This window comes from Haemaphysalis longicornis, unplaced genomic scaffold (genome assembly GCF_048455015.1).
Source record: "Haemaphysalis longicornis isolate Haplotype H1 unplaced genomic scaffold, Haemaphysalis longicornis Haplotype H1 scaffold_4, whole genome shotgun sequence".
Classification (NCBI taxonomy): Eukaryota; Metazoa; Arthropoda; class Arachnida; order Ixodida; family Ixodidae; genus Haemaphysalis; species Haemaphysalis longicornis.
Genome location: NW_027526361.1, coordinates 210,833,943 through 210,849,472, shown reverse-complemented (window position 1 = coordinate 210,849,472; position 15,530 = coordinate 210,833,943). Strand labels below are relative to the sequence as shown.

Sequence of the window (15,530 nt, the reverse complement as noted above, 5' to 3'; positions counted from 1 at the left end):
TCCCAGTTAGGCTGTACGGTAAGAGGCATCTCACGTGACAGTTGTGCCGCGGCCTCACCTCCATTGGCCGCGCTGGCTAGTTTTCCGGCGGCGGTGACCGACGCCGGGGTGATGGTGAACGCAGCGGTCGTGAAGCGGGTGGGGTCAAGCGGCGGTCAGAAGCCGGTAAATCGCGGCGTGGTGGTGCCTCGGAGAACAAAGCTGTTGGCAGGCGAGTGTCTTAGCGGGCATTTCGGGCGTTCGGCCGGTTCCACATGGGACTTTGCTGGTACCGTGGAGCTTGGCGGCGACGGCGGCAGTAGCGAGAAATGTGGCCCTCAAAACCACAGTTGTAGCAGACGGGAAGGTCACGCTCACGGGGAGGGAAGGATCTCTCGTACACGCCATCAAAACGGCGATCATAAGCCGGGCGCTGAGGACGCTGGTCGTAAGTTGGACGTTGAGGGCGCCGAGAGAACTGCTGGACATCGTGGCTGTAGCGTGGTGAATCCCAATTGTCGAGGCGCTGCGGGCTTTCATTGCGAGGCGTATAGCTCGGATCACGAAACTGAGCACTCGAAGGCGAGAGGCTATTGGCCTGTACATCTTGCAGCACATAACTTTCGTGAACGTGCAAGCCGTCAGTATAGCGCCGAGGCTCTTGGTGTCGCAGCAACTCCTCGCGGACGATGCGCCGTATAGTTTCAGCGAAGTCTGGTGGTGGGGTCACATCAACGCTTGCCACAGTAGTTACATTAGCCAAGCGACCGAACTTTGGCGTAATACGACGCTTCTTCAACGCCTCGAAGGTTCGACAGTGCTGAACAACGTCTGACGCGGATTCCAACTTCTCACGTCCTATCAAAAAGTTGTAGACGTCTTCAGCGATCCCCTTTAACAAGTGACCCACTTTATCGTCCTCAGACATTTGCGGGTCGACGAGTCTGCAGAGCTTTAGCACCTCTTCAATGTAGGTGGTGCATGTCTCACCTGGGACTTGGGCGCGATGCAGCAACGTCTGTTCAGCCTGCTTCTTCTTTCCGACGGAGTCGCCAAAGCGGGCTGAAATTTCTTCGACGAACGGGTCCCAGGTTGTGAGCTTGCTTTCGTTGTTCTCAAACCAGGTCAGGGCAGTCTCATCTAGCGAGAACACGACGTTCGCGAGTTGTGCAGCGGTATCCCAGCGGTTGTACCGGCTCACTCGCCGATAGTGCGTCAGCCATTCCTCAACGTCCTCATCGGCGTTCCCAGTAAACATTCGGGGCTCTCGCGGGGGATGCCAGCCAGGCGTGGGGGCCGGTGCAGTGTTCCCACCTTGAGGCATCGTAGGAGACAGCGGTGGCAGACCCGCGACACGTCGGCTGCGGCGGAAATCCTGGAGGCCCGACGTGGCGTACCCCGCTCCTCCACCAGACTGTTATGAGATGGATTTATTTACAGTGAGGTCCGACGGTGTAGGACGAGCGCCGATGGTAGAGCGGTCCGTGAATGATGGTGCCAAGCCGGAGTGCAACCTCGTTCTCCTCTTCTTCCAATCAGCTTGCTCAGATGGTTGACCGTTGAAATGTCATAAACGCATCCGCGAATATACGGCACTGATGGTGTGCGTAACAATATATATATATATATATATATATATATATATATTGTACTGGAGATAGTAGTCTGCGACCCGACGACATACCTTGCGGTTAGTGTGCGCCAATCTCCCCTGTACAACCGACGGGGTATGTACCAGAGGGAGGACTACTATAGGCCGCGTGATGATGGCAGGCGCAAGGGGCTTCGCGAGAGAAGAAGCACGGTCAGCATCGCGTGGCTCGCTCTAAAAGAACGCACCGAGACATCGATCTGCGCTGCCTTACCCGTCTCTGGTCTCTGCCTCTTTCCAAGCGTCTTGCTGGTCCCCAGCTATAATCCCCCTACAGTGTGGTGGAAGTGCAGTTCCCCTTTGCCTTTCCAGCCTGGAACTACGGAGCAAGCGCATAATTCGACCAGTATTACAAGAAATTCATTGTGAAATGGCGCCTCCGCAGCATGAACCAATCATGTGCTCCGGATCTCTTCCTTGACGTGACCCTGCCAAGTTCTCCGGCGCCGACGATCATGACGCAGAAGACAGGCTGTCCTCCTTCGAAAGAGTGAGTGCCTTTAAACGCTGGGATGACCCGACGAAGCTTGCTAACGTCGGCTTTAGCCTTACTCAAATAGCCGAACGGTGGTTCCTCAACAACGACGCCGACATGACAACCTGGTCTACCTTCAAAACGAGATTCTTAGAAGTGTTCGGTCGCCCCGCCGTCCGCAAGCTTAAGGCTGAACAGAGCTTACGTGGGCGCGTGCACCTTGCCGACGAAACTTACACCAGCTATATAGAGGACGTTGTCGACCTCTGTAGGCGCGTAATGCCTGCTATGCCCGAGTCCGAGAAGATCAAGCACATCGTGAAAGGCATCGAAGATGGCGCGTTCCAGATGTTGATGAGCAAGGACCCCCAGTCGGTTGGAGACATCATCAAATGGTGTCTTAGCTACGACGAGCTCAGGAAGCAGCGCATTTCTACCCGCCAGTGCTTCCCGAATGACGAACCGCATCGGGCCTCACTTTCAGCACTTGAAGTCTCATCTGATTTTGCCCTCTTCTTCCCCACATTGAACAATTCGTCCGCGAGGAGGTTGCGCGTCAACTTAACCTTCAGCCATTGGCATCCACGCCCTTATGCCGTTACCTACGACAGTACGCCGCGTAATTCAAGACCGAGTCGCCGAAGCGCTGCCGTTAGACCACCAGGCTACATCCTCGAGTGCGCACCTGGTCCCGACCGTTACTGCTCACCTCAACTCGCCCATGGCCGCGGTTGCAGCCGCACCTGTGGCGGCGCCTCTTTTCGCCTATGGCAGCACCTATTCCTTCCACCATGGCGGCACCCTTCGCTACCCCGGTGGCAGGGCCTTACACGTATGCTACGATTTGTGCGCAGCCGCCGCCCGCAACATTTCAGCCGCTGCAGTACACCACAAGTCAGCGGGTGCTCCCATATCCTCGTGCGGCAGCTCAAGCCCCCAACCCATGGCGCACGCACGATTATCGCCCCATATGTTTCGCGTGTAACGTTCCCGGACATGTCGCACGTTTCTGCCGACGCCGACCGCTTCAGACCAGTGACGTTCCTCGAGCGCCCGCCTTTGGCTCTCAGCCCCACTCGGCGTCCGTTCCTTCTGGCTTAACGCCTGCTTCGTATTCACCCGACGGGTTTCCCTTTGCTGGCCGCCGTTCCTCTTCCCCACGCCGCCGTTCCATTTCCCCGAGGAGCCCCCGTGTGAACCCTGCAGCCGAGGAAAACTAGCAGCCGCAGTTCCTGAGGCAAGAGCTGCGAAACTGTCGAACGTGCTAAGTCCTCATATTTTGCCTTGTAATGTGATTGATGTGATTGTGGATGGTACCCCGGCACTCGCACGTATTGACACTGGAGCAGCCGTATCTGTGATTCATGAGACTTTTTGCCGCAAAATTCGCAAAGTGATGACGCCGCTTTCAGGATTTACTCTTCGTTCTGCCAACGCACAGCCCGTTCAACCGATAGCCATGTGCACTGCTCGAGTTACCATTCAAGCCATTCCCCACATCGCTGAACTGGTCGTCCTACGCTCATGCTCTCACGACGGCATCCTCGGCTGGGATTTTTTGTCACGTAACCGCGCTGTCATCGACTGCTTCCGTACAGAAGTTGAACTGTTTTCACCTAATGACTTTGCGGCGGAAACTAGAAGCGTGAAATTGGTTGCTGCCGAAGATGCTTCCATTCCCCCATCCTCTTCCGTTCTTGTACCTGTATCGTCACCTGATGTTCCGGACGCCACCGTTCTCTTCACACCATACAGTCTGTTTTCGTCGCGCACAAACCTACTCTTCCCGTTCGCTGTCCTGGACATCAAATGCGGTTCGAGCATCATGTCAATTTCTAACCCGTCTCCTTGTCCGTCTCGAGTGCTTCGCGGCGAATGTCTTGGGTACGTCGAAGTTGTTGCGCCACACCTCGTTGTCGACATCCCGAACGAGTCAGCCACAGGCCATCTCGACGCGCTAAGACCCGACACCACTTTTGATCCGGCAGTTTTTCTGCCTTCCATAGATACTGGCCTCACCGCGGAGCAAACAGACCAGCTCCTGGTTCTTCTACAACGATTCCGCACGTCCTTCGACTCCCACCAAACAACCCTAGGGCGCACGTCAACTGTCTGTCATCAGGTTGACACCGGGAACCACGCACCACTGCGCCAGCGCCCATACCGCGAGTCACCCAAGGAGCGCCGCGTTATCGAGGAGCATGTAGGCGATATGCTGTCCCGGGACGTTATTAGACCCTCCACGAGTCCCTGGGCTTCTCCAGTCGTGCTCGTCACCAAGAAGGATGGGTCTATTAGATTTTGCGTGGACTATACATGTATAAACAAGATTACACGAAAGGACGTGTACCCGCTACCTCGAATAGATGACGCGCTGGACTGCTTGCAAGGTGCCGAGTTCTTTTCTTCATTAAATCTGCGCTCGGGTTACTGGCAAGTACCCATGGCTGAGGCTGACCGACCGAAAACAGCGTTTGTGACACCGGATGGGCTCTACGAATTCAACGTCATGCCCTTTGGACTGTGTAATGCGCCAGCGACATTCGAACGAATGATGGACAATGTTCTGCGTGGGCTGAAGTGGCGTATCTGTTTATGCTACTTGGACGACATTGTCGTGTTTTCACCGGACTTTACGACCCACCTCCAGCGACTTGACGAAGTCCTTACGTGCCTTACTTCGGCTGGCCTGCAAATGAGCCTCAAGAAATGCCGTTTTGCTGCTCGCAGACTTACTATATTAGGTCATGTGGTATCTAAAGACGGCATCCTACCAGATCCAGCCAAGCTGCGTGCGGTCCGCGAGTTCCCGAAACCGACCACAATGAAGGAGCTTCGAAGCTTTATTGGGCTTTGCTCCTACTTTCGGCGATTTGTCCGGAACTTCGCGTCTATCATCGCACCATTGACGCAGCTTATCGGTGACGCCAAAGACGTTTTAAACTGGTGAACGGCTTCCGAGAGAGCGTTCGAGACCTTACGAAGGCTTGTGACATCACCGCCGATATTGCGCCATTTTGATCCTACCGCGCCCACTGAACTTCACACGGACGCCAGTGGTACCGGTCTCGGCGCTGTCCTGGCACAACGAAAGGCTGGTTTTGACGAGTATGTCGTGGCGTACGCAAGTCGCGCTCTGACAAAAGCCGAGTACAACTACTCCGTCACAGAAAAAGAGTGCCTTGCAATCGTTTGGGCAATTAGTAAATTTCGACCCTACCTCTATGGCCGCCCTTTCGAAGTAGTCACGGACCACCATGCTTTATGCTGGTTGGCATCGCTGAAGGACCCGTCCGGACGTCTGGCCCGCTGGTTACTTCGGCTACAGGAGTACGACGTTCGTGTTGTTTACCGCTGAGGAAGAAGACACACCGACGCAGACGCCCTTTCTCGTTCGCCATTGCCGCCGGAAGCCACTTCGTCAGCGCTGGTGTCGAACATCGACGTGCCGTCGCTACAAATTGACGACATGGCAACCGAGCAGCGGAAGGACCCTTGGATAGCTTCGGTACTATTCTTCCTGGCAAACCCTACAACAGCTTCCGCATCTCGCACACTGCGGCGCCAAGCAGCACATTTTGCCATTCGAGAGGAGCTCCTATACAGACGTAACTATTCCGCAGACGGCCGCAAATGGTTGCTAGTAATACCGCGTCACTTGCGCTCCCAGATAGGGGCATTTTTTCATTCTGACGCCCAGTGTGGGCATGCTGGCACACTAAAGACATATCAGCGCCTACGCCTAGGTTACTACTGGCGATGCATGTACACGTTCGTCGCGAAGTACATTCGCTCCTGCACTGACTGCCAGCGTCGTAAGACCCCTTCACGACACCCCACTGGAGAGATACAGCCGCTACCATGCCCGGAACGGCCTTTCGATCGGATTGGGATTGACCTCTACGGACCCCTTCTAAGCACTCCATCAGGCAACCGTTGGTTCATCGTCGCGGTGGATCACCTGACTCGATACGCCGAAACGGCCGCCCTGGCCACCGCAACGGCACGCGACATCGCAATTTTTCTACTCCGGTGTTTCGTCTTACGCCACGGTGCACACCGAGAGCTGCTTAGCGACCGAGGCCGCGTATTTCTCTCTGACGTCGTGGAGGCGCTGCTAAAGCAATGTCAGATTGTCCACAGAACCACGACTTCATACCACCCCCAGACAAATGGCCTTACTGAAAGGTTCAACCGCACCCTTGGAGATATGCTCTACATGTACATATCGTACGACCATTCAAATTGGGACATGTTGCTACCTTTCGTCACGTACGCATATAACACCGCCACGCAAGGGACCACAAGCTTTTCACCGTTTTTTCTTCTATATGGACGTGAGCCGGCTTGCCTGATCGACACTATTTTGCCCTACCGCCCCGACGCCCCTGAATGTGCCCCTGTTTCTGAGATGGCGAGGTACGCGGAGGAATGTCGACAGCTCGCTCGCAAGTTCACATCAGACGACCAAGGACGCCAGAAGTCTCGACATGACAGCTCCGCCGCTGCACCAACGTTTGAACCTGGATCCCTTGTATGGCTGCGTGTGCAATGCCCCAATCCTGGTTTTTCGGGGAAATTCCTTGCTAAATACCACGGCCCATATAGGATTCTCGAACAAACATCGCCCGTGAACTACCTCGTCGAGCCCGTGACTCCCACCTCAGACCTTCGTCGTCGAGGCCGTGAAATAGTGCACATTGAACGTTTGAAGCCCTACTAGATCCCCTCGTGGTTTCGTCCCCTTAAGTCGCCAGGATGGCTCCTCTTTTCGGCGGGGGGTGATTGTACTTAAGATAATAGTCTCCGACCCGACGACATACCTTGCGGTTAGTGTGCGCCAATCTCCCCTGTACAACCGACGGGGTATGTACCGGAGGGAGGAGTACTATGGGCCGCATGATGATGGCAGGCGCAAGGTGCTTCGCCAGAGAAGAGGCATGGTCAGCATCGCGTGGCTCGCTCCAAGAGAACGCACCGAGACATCGGTTTGCGCTGCTTTACCCGTCTCTGGTCTCTGCCTCTTTCCAAGCGTCTTGCCGGTCCCGAGCTATAATCCCTCTTACAATATATATATTGTAAGGCGAGGGAAGACCCCACACAAGTCGGCAGCAGTACCAGCAGTCTGGGTTTTAATCCACCCGTCGGTGACTCGACAGAACAAACCACTCGTGACGATGATTATCTACAGATGATGAATATAATGGGTATGCACAGATGAGAGATTGGCCCTACCAACTCACGGCGATTGGCCACAGCATATATAATGGTCCTACAGCGAAGCAAGTGCTCAATAACGTTGAATGCACTCACCCACGCCCACACTATTTCCCCCCTCGACTGGAAGCGAGCTCCTGGTCGCAGTGAGCTACGGTGTGCGCTGGTTGTATCGTTTCATGCGGGAGACGTGAACTATTTCAGTTCCTAGCCTTCGGCGGTCAGTGGGGGAAGCTGCTGGAGACACCCGATAATTCACAGGAGATGTCTGCTCAAGCACAATGTACGGACCAAAATATCGATGCAAAAACTTTTCGCATAGGCCAGGGGAGCGTAAGGGCGTCCAAAGTAATACTTCTTCCCCAGGCCGGAAGTGAACGGATTGGTGAGTTGAATCGTACTGATTTTTCCGTTCTTGCTGGGCGGCTTCAGTGTGAAGGTGAGCCAGATGGCAACAGTGGTTGAGGCGAGAGACAAACACGTCAGAAAACGGTCCGGCAGGAGAGTCCGGTGCGGCAAAGAAATTGGTATCAATGATGAAGGATGGGGCGCGTCCAAAAACCGGGAAGAAAGGGGAGTAGCCTGTGGTGCGCTGGATGGCCGTATTGTAGGCGAACGTTACAAAAGGAAGAATTTGATCCCAGTTGCTGTGGTCCGGCTTTGTATACATGGACAGCACGTCGGACAGAGTTCGATGAAAACGTTCGGTGATGCCGTTGGTTTGAGGATGGTACCCCGTGGTAGTTTTGTTCACAGTATTGGCAGCTCGAAGCACTTCAGCCACAATTTGGGATAGGAAGGCTCTGCCACGGTCGCTCAAAATGATTCGAGGGGCACCGTGGCGCAAGATGATATTTTGCAGCACAAAATCTGCAATTTCCTGAGCGCATCCCGATCGCAGAAGTGATGTTTCTGCGTACCGCGTCAAATGGTCTACCGCCGTCAGAATCCAGCGATAGCCAGCAGGTGTTCGCGGAAGTGGCCTATACAGATCAATGCCCACTGTATCAAACGGCGAAGGCGGACAGGGAGCTGGTTGTAGCAGACCAACTGGGGCAGATGTAGTGCGTTTCCTGTGCTGGCATTTGTCACAAGATGAAACGTATTTTGCCACGCTGGTCGACATCCCAGGCTAATACAAACGACTGCGGATTCGGTCATACGTTTTGTCGAACCCTAGGTGTCCAGCCGACGCGTCATCGTGGAACGCCTCTAAGATGACTGCCCTGAGCTTCCGAGGTAAAACAGTTACCCATCTACTGCCTGCAGGATGGTGGCTGTAGCGGCAGAGGGCTCCATTCACAATTTTATAGTTCCTCAGCTGTCGGCGTAGGCGGCAGTTTGGTGGTCGTGCGGAGCTTTCAATTCTCTCTATTATTTGACGACAGTAACTATCGGCACGTTGCAGGGCGGATAGGTTGACTGTGTCCGAAGCCATGGTATGAGAAATGGGTGCGATGGGCAGAGCAGGCTGGGTCGATGCGGAGGCAGGGGCTGGCGATTTGTACAACGGACAACGTGAAAGGGCGTCTGCATCCAAATGCTTCTTCCCGGACTTGTATGTAACGGAAAAACTGTACTGCTGTAGACGAAGAACCCAACGGCCAAGGCGTCCGGAAAGGTTCTTGAGTGTCGACAGCCAGCACAACGCGTGGTGGTCGGTAACGACAGTGAAATGCCGGCCGTATAGGTAAGGGCGGAATTTTTGGACTGCCCAAACAACGGCGAGGCATTCCTGCTCTGTTATGCTGTAGTTTTGTTCCGCCGTCGTAAGTGAACGGCTGGCATAGGCGACCACCCGCTCCTTCTGTTGAGCATCCAGTTGCAGTAAGACGGCACCGATGCCTTTCCCACTGGCGTCTGTGTGCAGTATCGTTGGAGCGCTGTCATTAAAATGACAAAGCACGGGGCGCGATGTGAGGGCGTCTTTGAGCGCCTGAAAAGCTCGTTCACAATCTTCTGTCCAAACGAAAGGGATGCCAGGACGGAGAAGGTTATGTAGAGGCGAAGCAACTGTTGCGAAATTTTGGATAAATCTGCGGAAGTATGATCCGAGTCCGAGAAAGCTGCGGAGGTCTTTCTGCTGTTGTGGACGGGGAAAATTTAAAACGGCCGAAATCTTCTCTGGGTCAGGTTGTATTCCGTTCTTGCTTACGACGTGTCCTAATACTTTAATAGATTTGCTGGCGAAAGTGCATTTCTTTGTGTTGATCTGCAGTCCCGCATTTGAAAGACAGCTGAGTACTTCGTCCAGACGTTGTAAGTGTTGTTCAAATTTAGTTGAGAAAACAATGATGTCGTCCACGTAGCACATGCAAGTTTTCCATTTAAGGCCACGAAGTACGGTGTTAATCATTCGTTCAAACGTTGCCGGCGCATTACAAAGCCCAAATGGCATCACGTTGAACTCGAAAAGCCCGTCTGAGGTGGCAAAGGCCGTCTTCTCTTTGTCATCTTCTTGCATTGGGATCTGCCAATACCCCGAACGCAAGTCGAGGCTCGAGAAGTATTCCGCTCCTTGGAGACTATCCAGAGCGTCGTGGATGCGAGGCATCGGATAAACATCTTTCCGAGTGATTTTGTTCAACGCCCGGTAGTCGACACAAAAGCGAACGGACCCATCCTTCTTCTCGACTAACACTACCGGCGATGACCACGAGCTCGACGATGGGCGGATAACGTCGCGCTTGAGCATTTCAGCGACCTGCTCCTCAATAATTTTCCTTTCATGTGACGACACGCGGTATGGTCGCCGGCGCACAATCGCCGAGCCTTCCGTCTCAATTCGATGGGCAGCCACAGTCGTCCGTTTGAGAGTGCTGGAACTCACGTCAAAGGATGCAACATGCTTCGCGAGTATCGTGAGCAGCAGTTCCGTTTGCTTCGTCGTAAGGTCCGGGCTGATAGTTGCAGCGATACTGGACATACCAGCCGAAGAAGCAAAGTCACACTTTCGCGAGGAGGGTACTGCACTGGAGAGGACTGAGACAGGCTCTCTATGAATCACAGAAGCGACGGTCATGCCTTTAGGTAGTAAAATCGGCTCTCGGGTGGTGTTCACAGCGGCCAGAGCTGCAGATCCTTGGGAAAAACGGACGAGGCATGCGGACAGAGCAATTCCCCGGGAAAGCAAGCGGCTTGAAGGAGACGCTACTACATCAACTTCGAAAATGCTGCTGGAGGACACCACAAGAACTTGCTCCTCACCGGGTGGTAAAACATAGTCCGTGCGCAAGGTTAAGAGCTGCTGTCGTGAGTTCGGTGCAGGGGAAGGCTCTGTGTTGGAAATGCGAATGGCTGGTTGGCGACAGGTTATAACCGCAGAAGCTGATGAAAGGAAGTCCCATCCAAAAATTAACTGATGAGCGCACTCTGGCAAAACAGCAAACTCAATATGGTGACGATCATTCCCGATGATTACACGTGCTTTACAAGATGCGGCAGGCTCTATAAGATTCCTATTTGCACTACATAACGAAGGGCCATTGTAGGGTGTCATCACCTTGCGTAGTCGAGCGCACAGATCACTATGCATAACAGAAATACTGGCTCCAGTGTCCACTAACGCTTGTACAAAAATTCCTTCAACGATTACAGGTAAAGTGTTCGAGGGGCGCGCCGGAGGAGTTGTGAACAGTTCGCACGATGCAGTTTCCCCTTCGTAAACTGCAGCATCTAGTTTTCCGGAAGGTGGTTGGCGTCGTTCGAAACGGGGCGAAGAGGAGAGACGAAACGACGTCCGGGCGAAGGGGAACGGCGTCTGGGATCCAGTTGACGGCGCGAACGGTCTGGAGAAAACTGAGGCGACGGGGAGCGGTCGTGAGGTGGATATCCAGGTCGTCCAGGTCCGTAGCTGTAGCGAACGTCGCGCTCGTAGGGCGCGTAGCCTCGCCGCTCATCTTGCTGGCGCCGTCGGCAAAACCGCGAGATGTGGCCGCGGATTCCACAATAGAAGCAGACCGGGCGTTCGTTACGACGGAAATCCTGAAGAGGTCGCCAGTTGTAATACGCATTCGAAGCAGGGGGCGGTGAGGAAATGGCCGTTAACTGGCCGACCATGGGCGGAGGCACAGGAATTCCAATCGGCGAGACCGGTGCATGCGAAACTGCGTCCGCGTACGAGGGCGTGCAGAGAACTACTCCGGGGGCGCTTCGTGGACTACACGTCATCGACGCCAGCTCCTCTTTAATCATTCCCCGGAAATCACTGGCAGGCTTGGTGCAGCGGTCACCATGAGGACACGGTGGGCCTTGCTGTTTCAGCTCCTCGCGGATAATATCGCGTATAAGGGCACGCAGCTCCGACTCATGAGGAAGAGGAGCTGATTCTTGTCTTGGCTGCAGGCGAATTGCTTTTAGCTGGTCCAAGCGCTGACAGGTGGTCCGAACATCATCCACACAAGTTGGATTTTGCAGGGCAAGCGAGTTAAATGCAAACTCTGCGATGCCTTTGAGGAGATGACGAACCTTGTCAGCCTCTGACATGTCTGGGTTAACTTGACGGCAGAGAGAGAGGACGTCTTCAATGTAAGACGAATATGTCTCGTCTGGGTGCTGCCAGCGGCAATCTAGTGTCCTCTTGGCCTCATCTGACCGAGCAGACGGTGTGCCAAATATCTGGCGGATCTTTTCAGTGAAAGAGGCCCAATCGGTTATGGTGTGCTCTTGGTTAAGATACCACCTCTTCGCAACTTCATGCAAGGAAAGACCGACGTTCTCTACCTTGAACTTGTCGTCCCACCTGTTAAACTGGCAGACCCGGTTGAACTGGTCAAGCCACTCTTCGACGTCTTCCTCACGACGTCCAGCGAAGGATGGAGGGTCTCGCTGGGGGCACGTCACCATCCATGCCGGCAAGGTAGAAGCGCCAGCGTTCGGTGCACCTTCTCGCTCCATTGGTTGGGTTGGCGGTAGCACACGGCGGCCTGAACGGAGCTCCAGGGGTGCAGCTTGGTCAGGGAGAGGTCAGGATCGAAAGAAGCAACCTCCACCACTTGTAAGGCGAGGGAAGACCCCACAAAAGTCGGCAGCAGTACCAGCAGTCTGGGTTTTAATCCACCCGTCGGTGACTCGACAGAACAAACCACTCGTGACGATGATTATCTGCAGATGATGATTACAATGGGTATGCACAGATGAGAGATTGGCCCTACCAACTCACGGCGATTGGCCACAGCATATATAAGGGTCCTACAGCGAAGCAAGTGCTCATTAACGTTGAATGCACTCACCCACGCCCACAATATATATATATGTGTGTGTATGTGTGTGTGTGTGTGTGTGTGTGTGTGTGCGCGCGTGTGTGCGTGTGTGTGGGTTTGAAACAGACAAAACTCACAAAGAACGCGTCCAAATACTGTAAATAAAAAGTCCAAATCACGGCAGGGATAACAAAAACGGATGTTTTACCCACTTAGTGACAATGGGAGTTGTCTTCATGAGAGTTCACGTACTTGATATTGCTACCAGAAACCTTTGGCACACATTTCTTATACACCTTTGCGGGAGATTGTGAATAGGAGAGATACTTCGTAAACGGCAAGTATATATAGAGTCAGGGATATGGACGTGGGACAACACAAAATACACAGAAAGCGATGAAAAAAAGGAAACACACGGAAGCACAGGTGTCATGATTGCCCTATGAGATGGCAACTGAACACGGTGCAGAGGCTAATGCATTGGTGCGGCGTGTCTGGGACCTCAGAAGAGTGAATCCAGCTTCAAAATGTGGTTTCAAAAAGAAGAAAAATGGATATCAAAGGGTAAGCAGTGGAACGCGACACCAATGGTAACGGAGGCATACAGGCAATAAATGGTGATTCCAATTTCTGTGTCCCCTGCTTGACGAAAAAAAAACGTGGCACAAAACAGCCAACTAAGAAAGGCAGGTGTATGCGGTGGAAATATTGGAAGGAGAGGGCAATAGAGTTCACAGAAGGGAGTCAGCAGGACACCTGTTACTACTAGTTTGATTGGCGAGAAGAAAATATGAAAAAAAACAAAGGCAGAGAACAAAAACACATGCTCCAACCTATGAACCATGAAGGGTTAAATGCTGCTGAGTAGTATTGCGTACACAGCCTCATTGTGAAGGAGAATTGCACTGTCTAGCCGGATGGAGATCTTAAGGTCACTGTACCGTAGAGTTTCATTCTTGTTGGAACATCTTTCTCTTCTGGCATGGTGGACGACGCTCATCATCATCAGCCTCGCATCTGGCAACAAAGTGGCGGCGCGCGCTCGCGCATCACCCTCGCGCTCCACCCGCACTCGGTTCCATTAAAGCCCTACTTCTTACTTGACGTGTATTTGCCCGTATTTCTCGACGGCCTGGCAGCCGCAGGAACTCGAGGTCCATTGCAATATAAGGGACTAGAGGGGACACTGGCGCTGAAATCGTACAGCCTCCATAGAGCTGATCGTGTGAAGTAGACTCGTGATTTTCCAAGTTGGCCTAACTCGAGGCTTGACAGTTATTTATGTACTGGGCTTCACACTTTTCCGCTCCTGCTGTTTTGGTTTTGCGCCGAAAGCGTCAGAGGCTCGTCTGATACCAGCAGCTGCGATGAGCGAATACTGCACGGCTGGAATGGATAAATACGCGAAGCAGTGGAATCGCCTTGTATATTGTACTCTAGAACCCTAGATGTGATCAATCATTTAAAACGAATGCACAGGATTCCGCACCGGGAAGTACGAGCCCACTGTTCTACCCTAGTCCCGTTCTTTAGGGCGCTTGCGATGACAATACGAGCGCGGTAGCGCCGAAGCCAAATTAAAAGATCTCTTCGATATGGCCTGCACTTTCTGCATCAATTCAGAATGAGTTCAGCCAGATAAGCGCAGGCGAGGCCACTGCAGAACCGGTCCTGCACTGTTGTTGTTTGCTTCTGCACCTCCTATCTGGGAAATACAGGGAAAGCCGTTAAATCATCCTGCATTCTCTGCACCGTCGGTAAATCGGTGAGAAAAGGGCAGGCGCTTGCGCTGCGCTGTAAAATCTAAGAGGTGAGTGCTGCACTACGTGAATGAGTGCAGCGAGTGCAGTCAAATTAAAGACACCTTAACTTTTTATCAGAAGTAAGTATGTGTGTACAGCCAGTGATTTTTTCAATATTGCGGGAGCATCTACCACCGCGTGGGTCAGCACCTTATCATGGTAGAAAGCCGCAAAACAAGTGAGGGTAGGTCGCATGCACAGGACGATCATGCCAGTGCAACTGTCGTCTGCTAGGCTGTTCCATCAAGCACAACACAGCTCGTTTTTGTTGCTAATCAGCTGCGTACATTCAGCGGCGTGAACAAGGGGAACGCAGAATCGCTGTGACCGCCCGTACCATGTAAACTTGCGCAATACTTTTAGTGCCTGACCGGTGGTGTTTGAAGCTTAAGGTAAAAACAGTGTAGCGAAATGCATATATATTTAACTGCAGTAGGATCTAGTTAAGCCGCCGCAGACATGGACGGACTAATGTACACATGCAACGTTATATAGGCTTTATTTGTTGAAACAAAACTTGGTAATGATTGCTTCGGGACCTACCAGTACCCTTGGGTCATAAAGTATGGCTCACATAGCTGTGTACTGATGAGGCAATGTGCCTTTAAGAGGCGATCACCGGCATGCTTTCTCGCTTTTTAATGAAGCTGCTGTCAGTGTACATTGGTCGATGTTGTCCCATCCAGTGGCAGGTGTTGCTGTAGCAACTATTTGCATTTGTTGAACCCTGTCTCAGGGTCTTGAGACAGACATATTCAGCAGACACAGAAAGAGTTGGAGAGTGCAAAGTGGGAATTTATTCTTCCAACAGCAAAGTGAAGTAGTCAGTTTCACTCATCTATAAAAAAGCATCCGCCCCCGTAATACGCTGTAACACTAATACCTAAAGCAACACATTGCTTATTGTACCAACTTATTTCGAGGAAGTCGTTTGAAAAGTTTGAAGGCTGGTGGGCAGCAAATATGCACACTACGCAATATTAATGATATAAGGCACAAACCCTCTTAATATTGTTTTTAGCGGTTCAAGCAAGAAAAAAGATTTTGCTACAAGAATTTAGTTAGTAGCTACCTATCTGCACAGCCAATTTCTCAACCTGCATATCGATGTGCACAAGCTGCCTTATGCAGGAACCAACAAAATAGTGGCGGTAAGTGGAGAACACATGCGTATGTTAGGCTACGGCGAAAGGATTACTTGAAAT

At 52.6% G+C, this 15,530-nt stretch overlaps 1 protein-coding gene across 1 annotated transcript; it reads right to left on the bottom strand.

Annotated features, from left to right (window-relative positions):
- Positions 1 to 220: 220 nt before the first annotated feature.
- On the bottom strand, positions 221 to 1,303 carry LOC144180203 (uncharacterized). Its single transcript, XM_077708586.1, has one exon. It carries the CDS (start codon positions 1,301 to 1,303, stop codon positions 221 to 223), a length of 1,083 nt encoding a protein of 360 aa, XP_077564712.1.
- Positions 1,304 to 15,530: the final 14,227 nt, after the last annotated feature.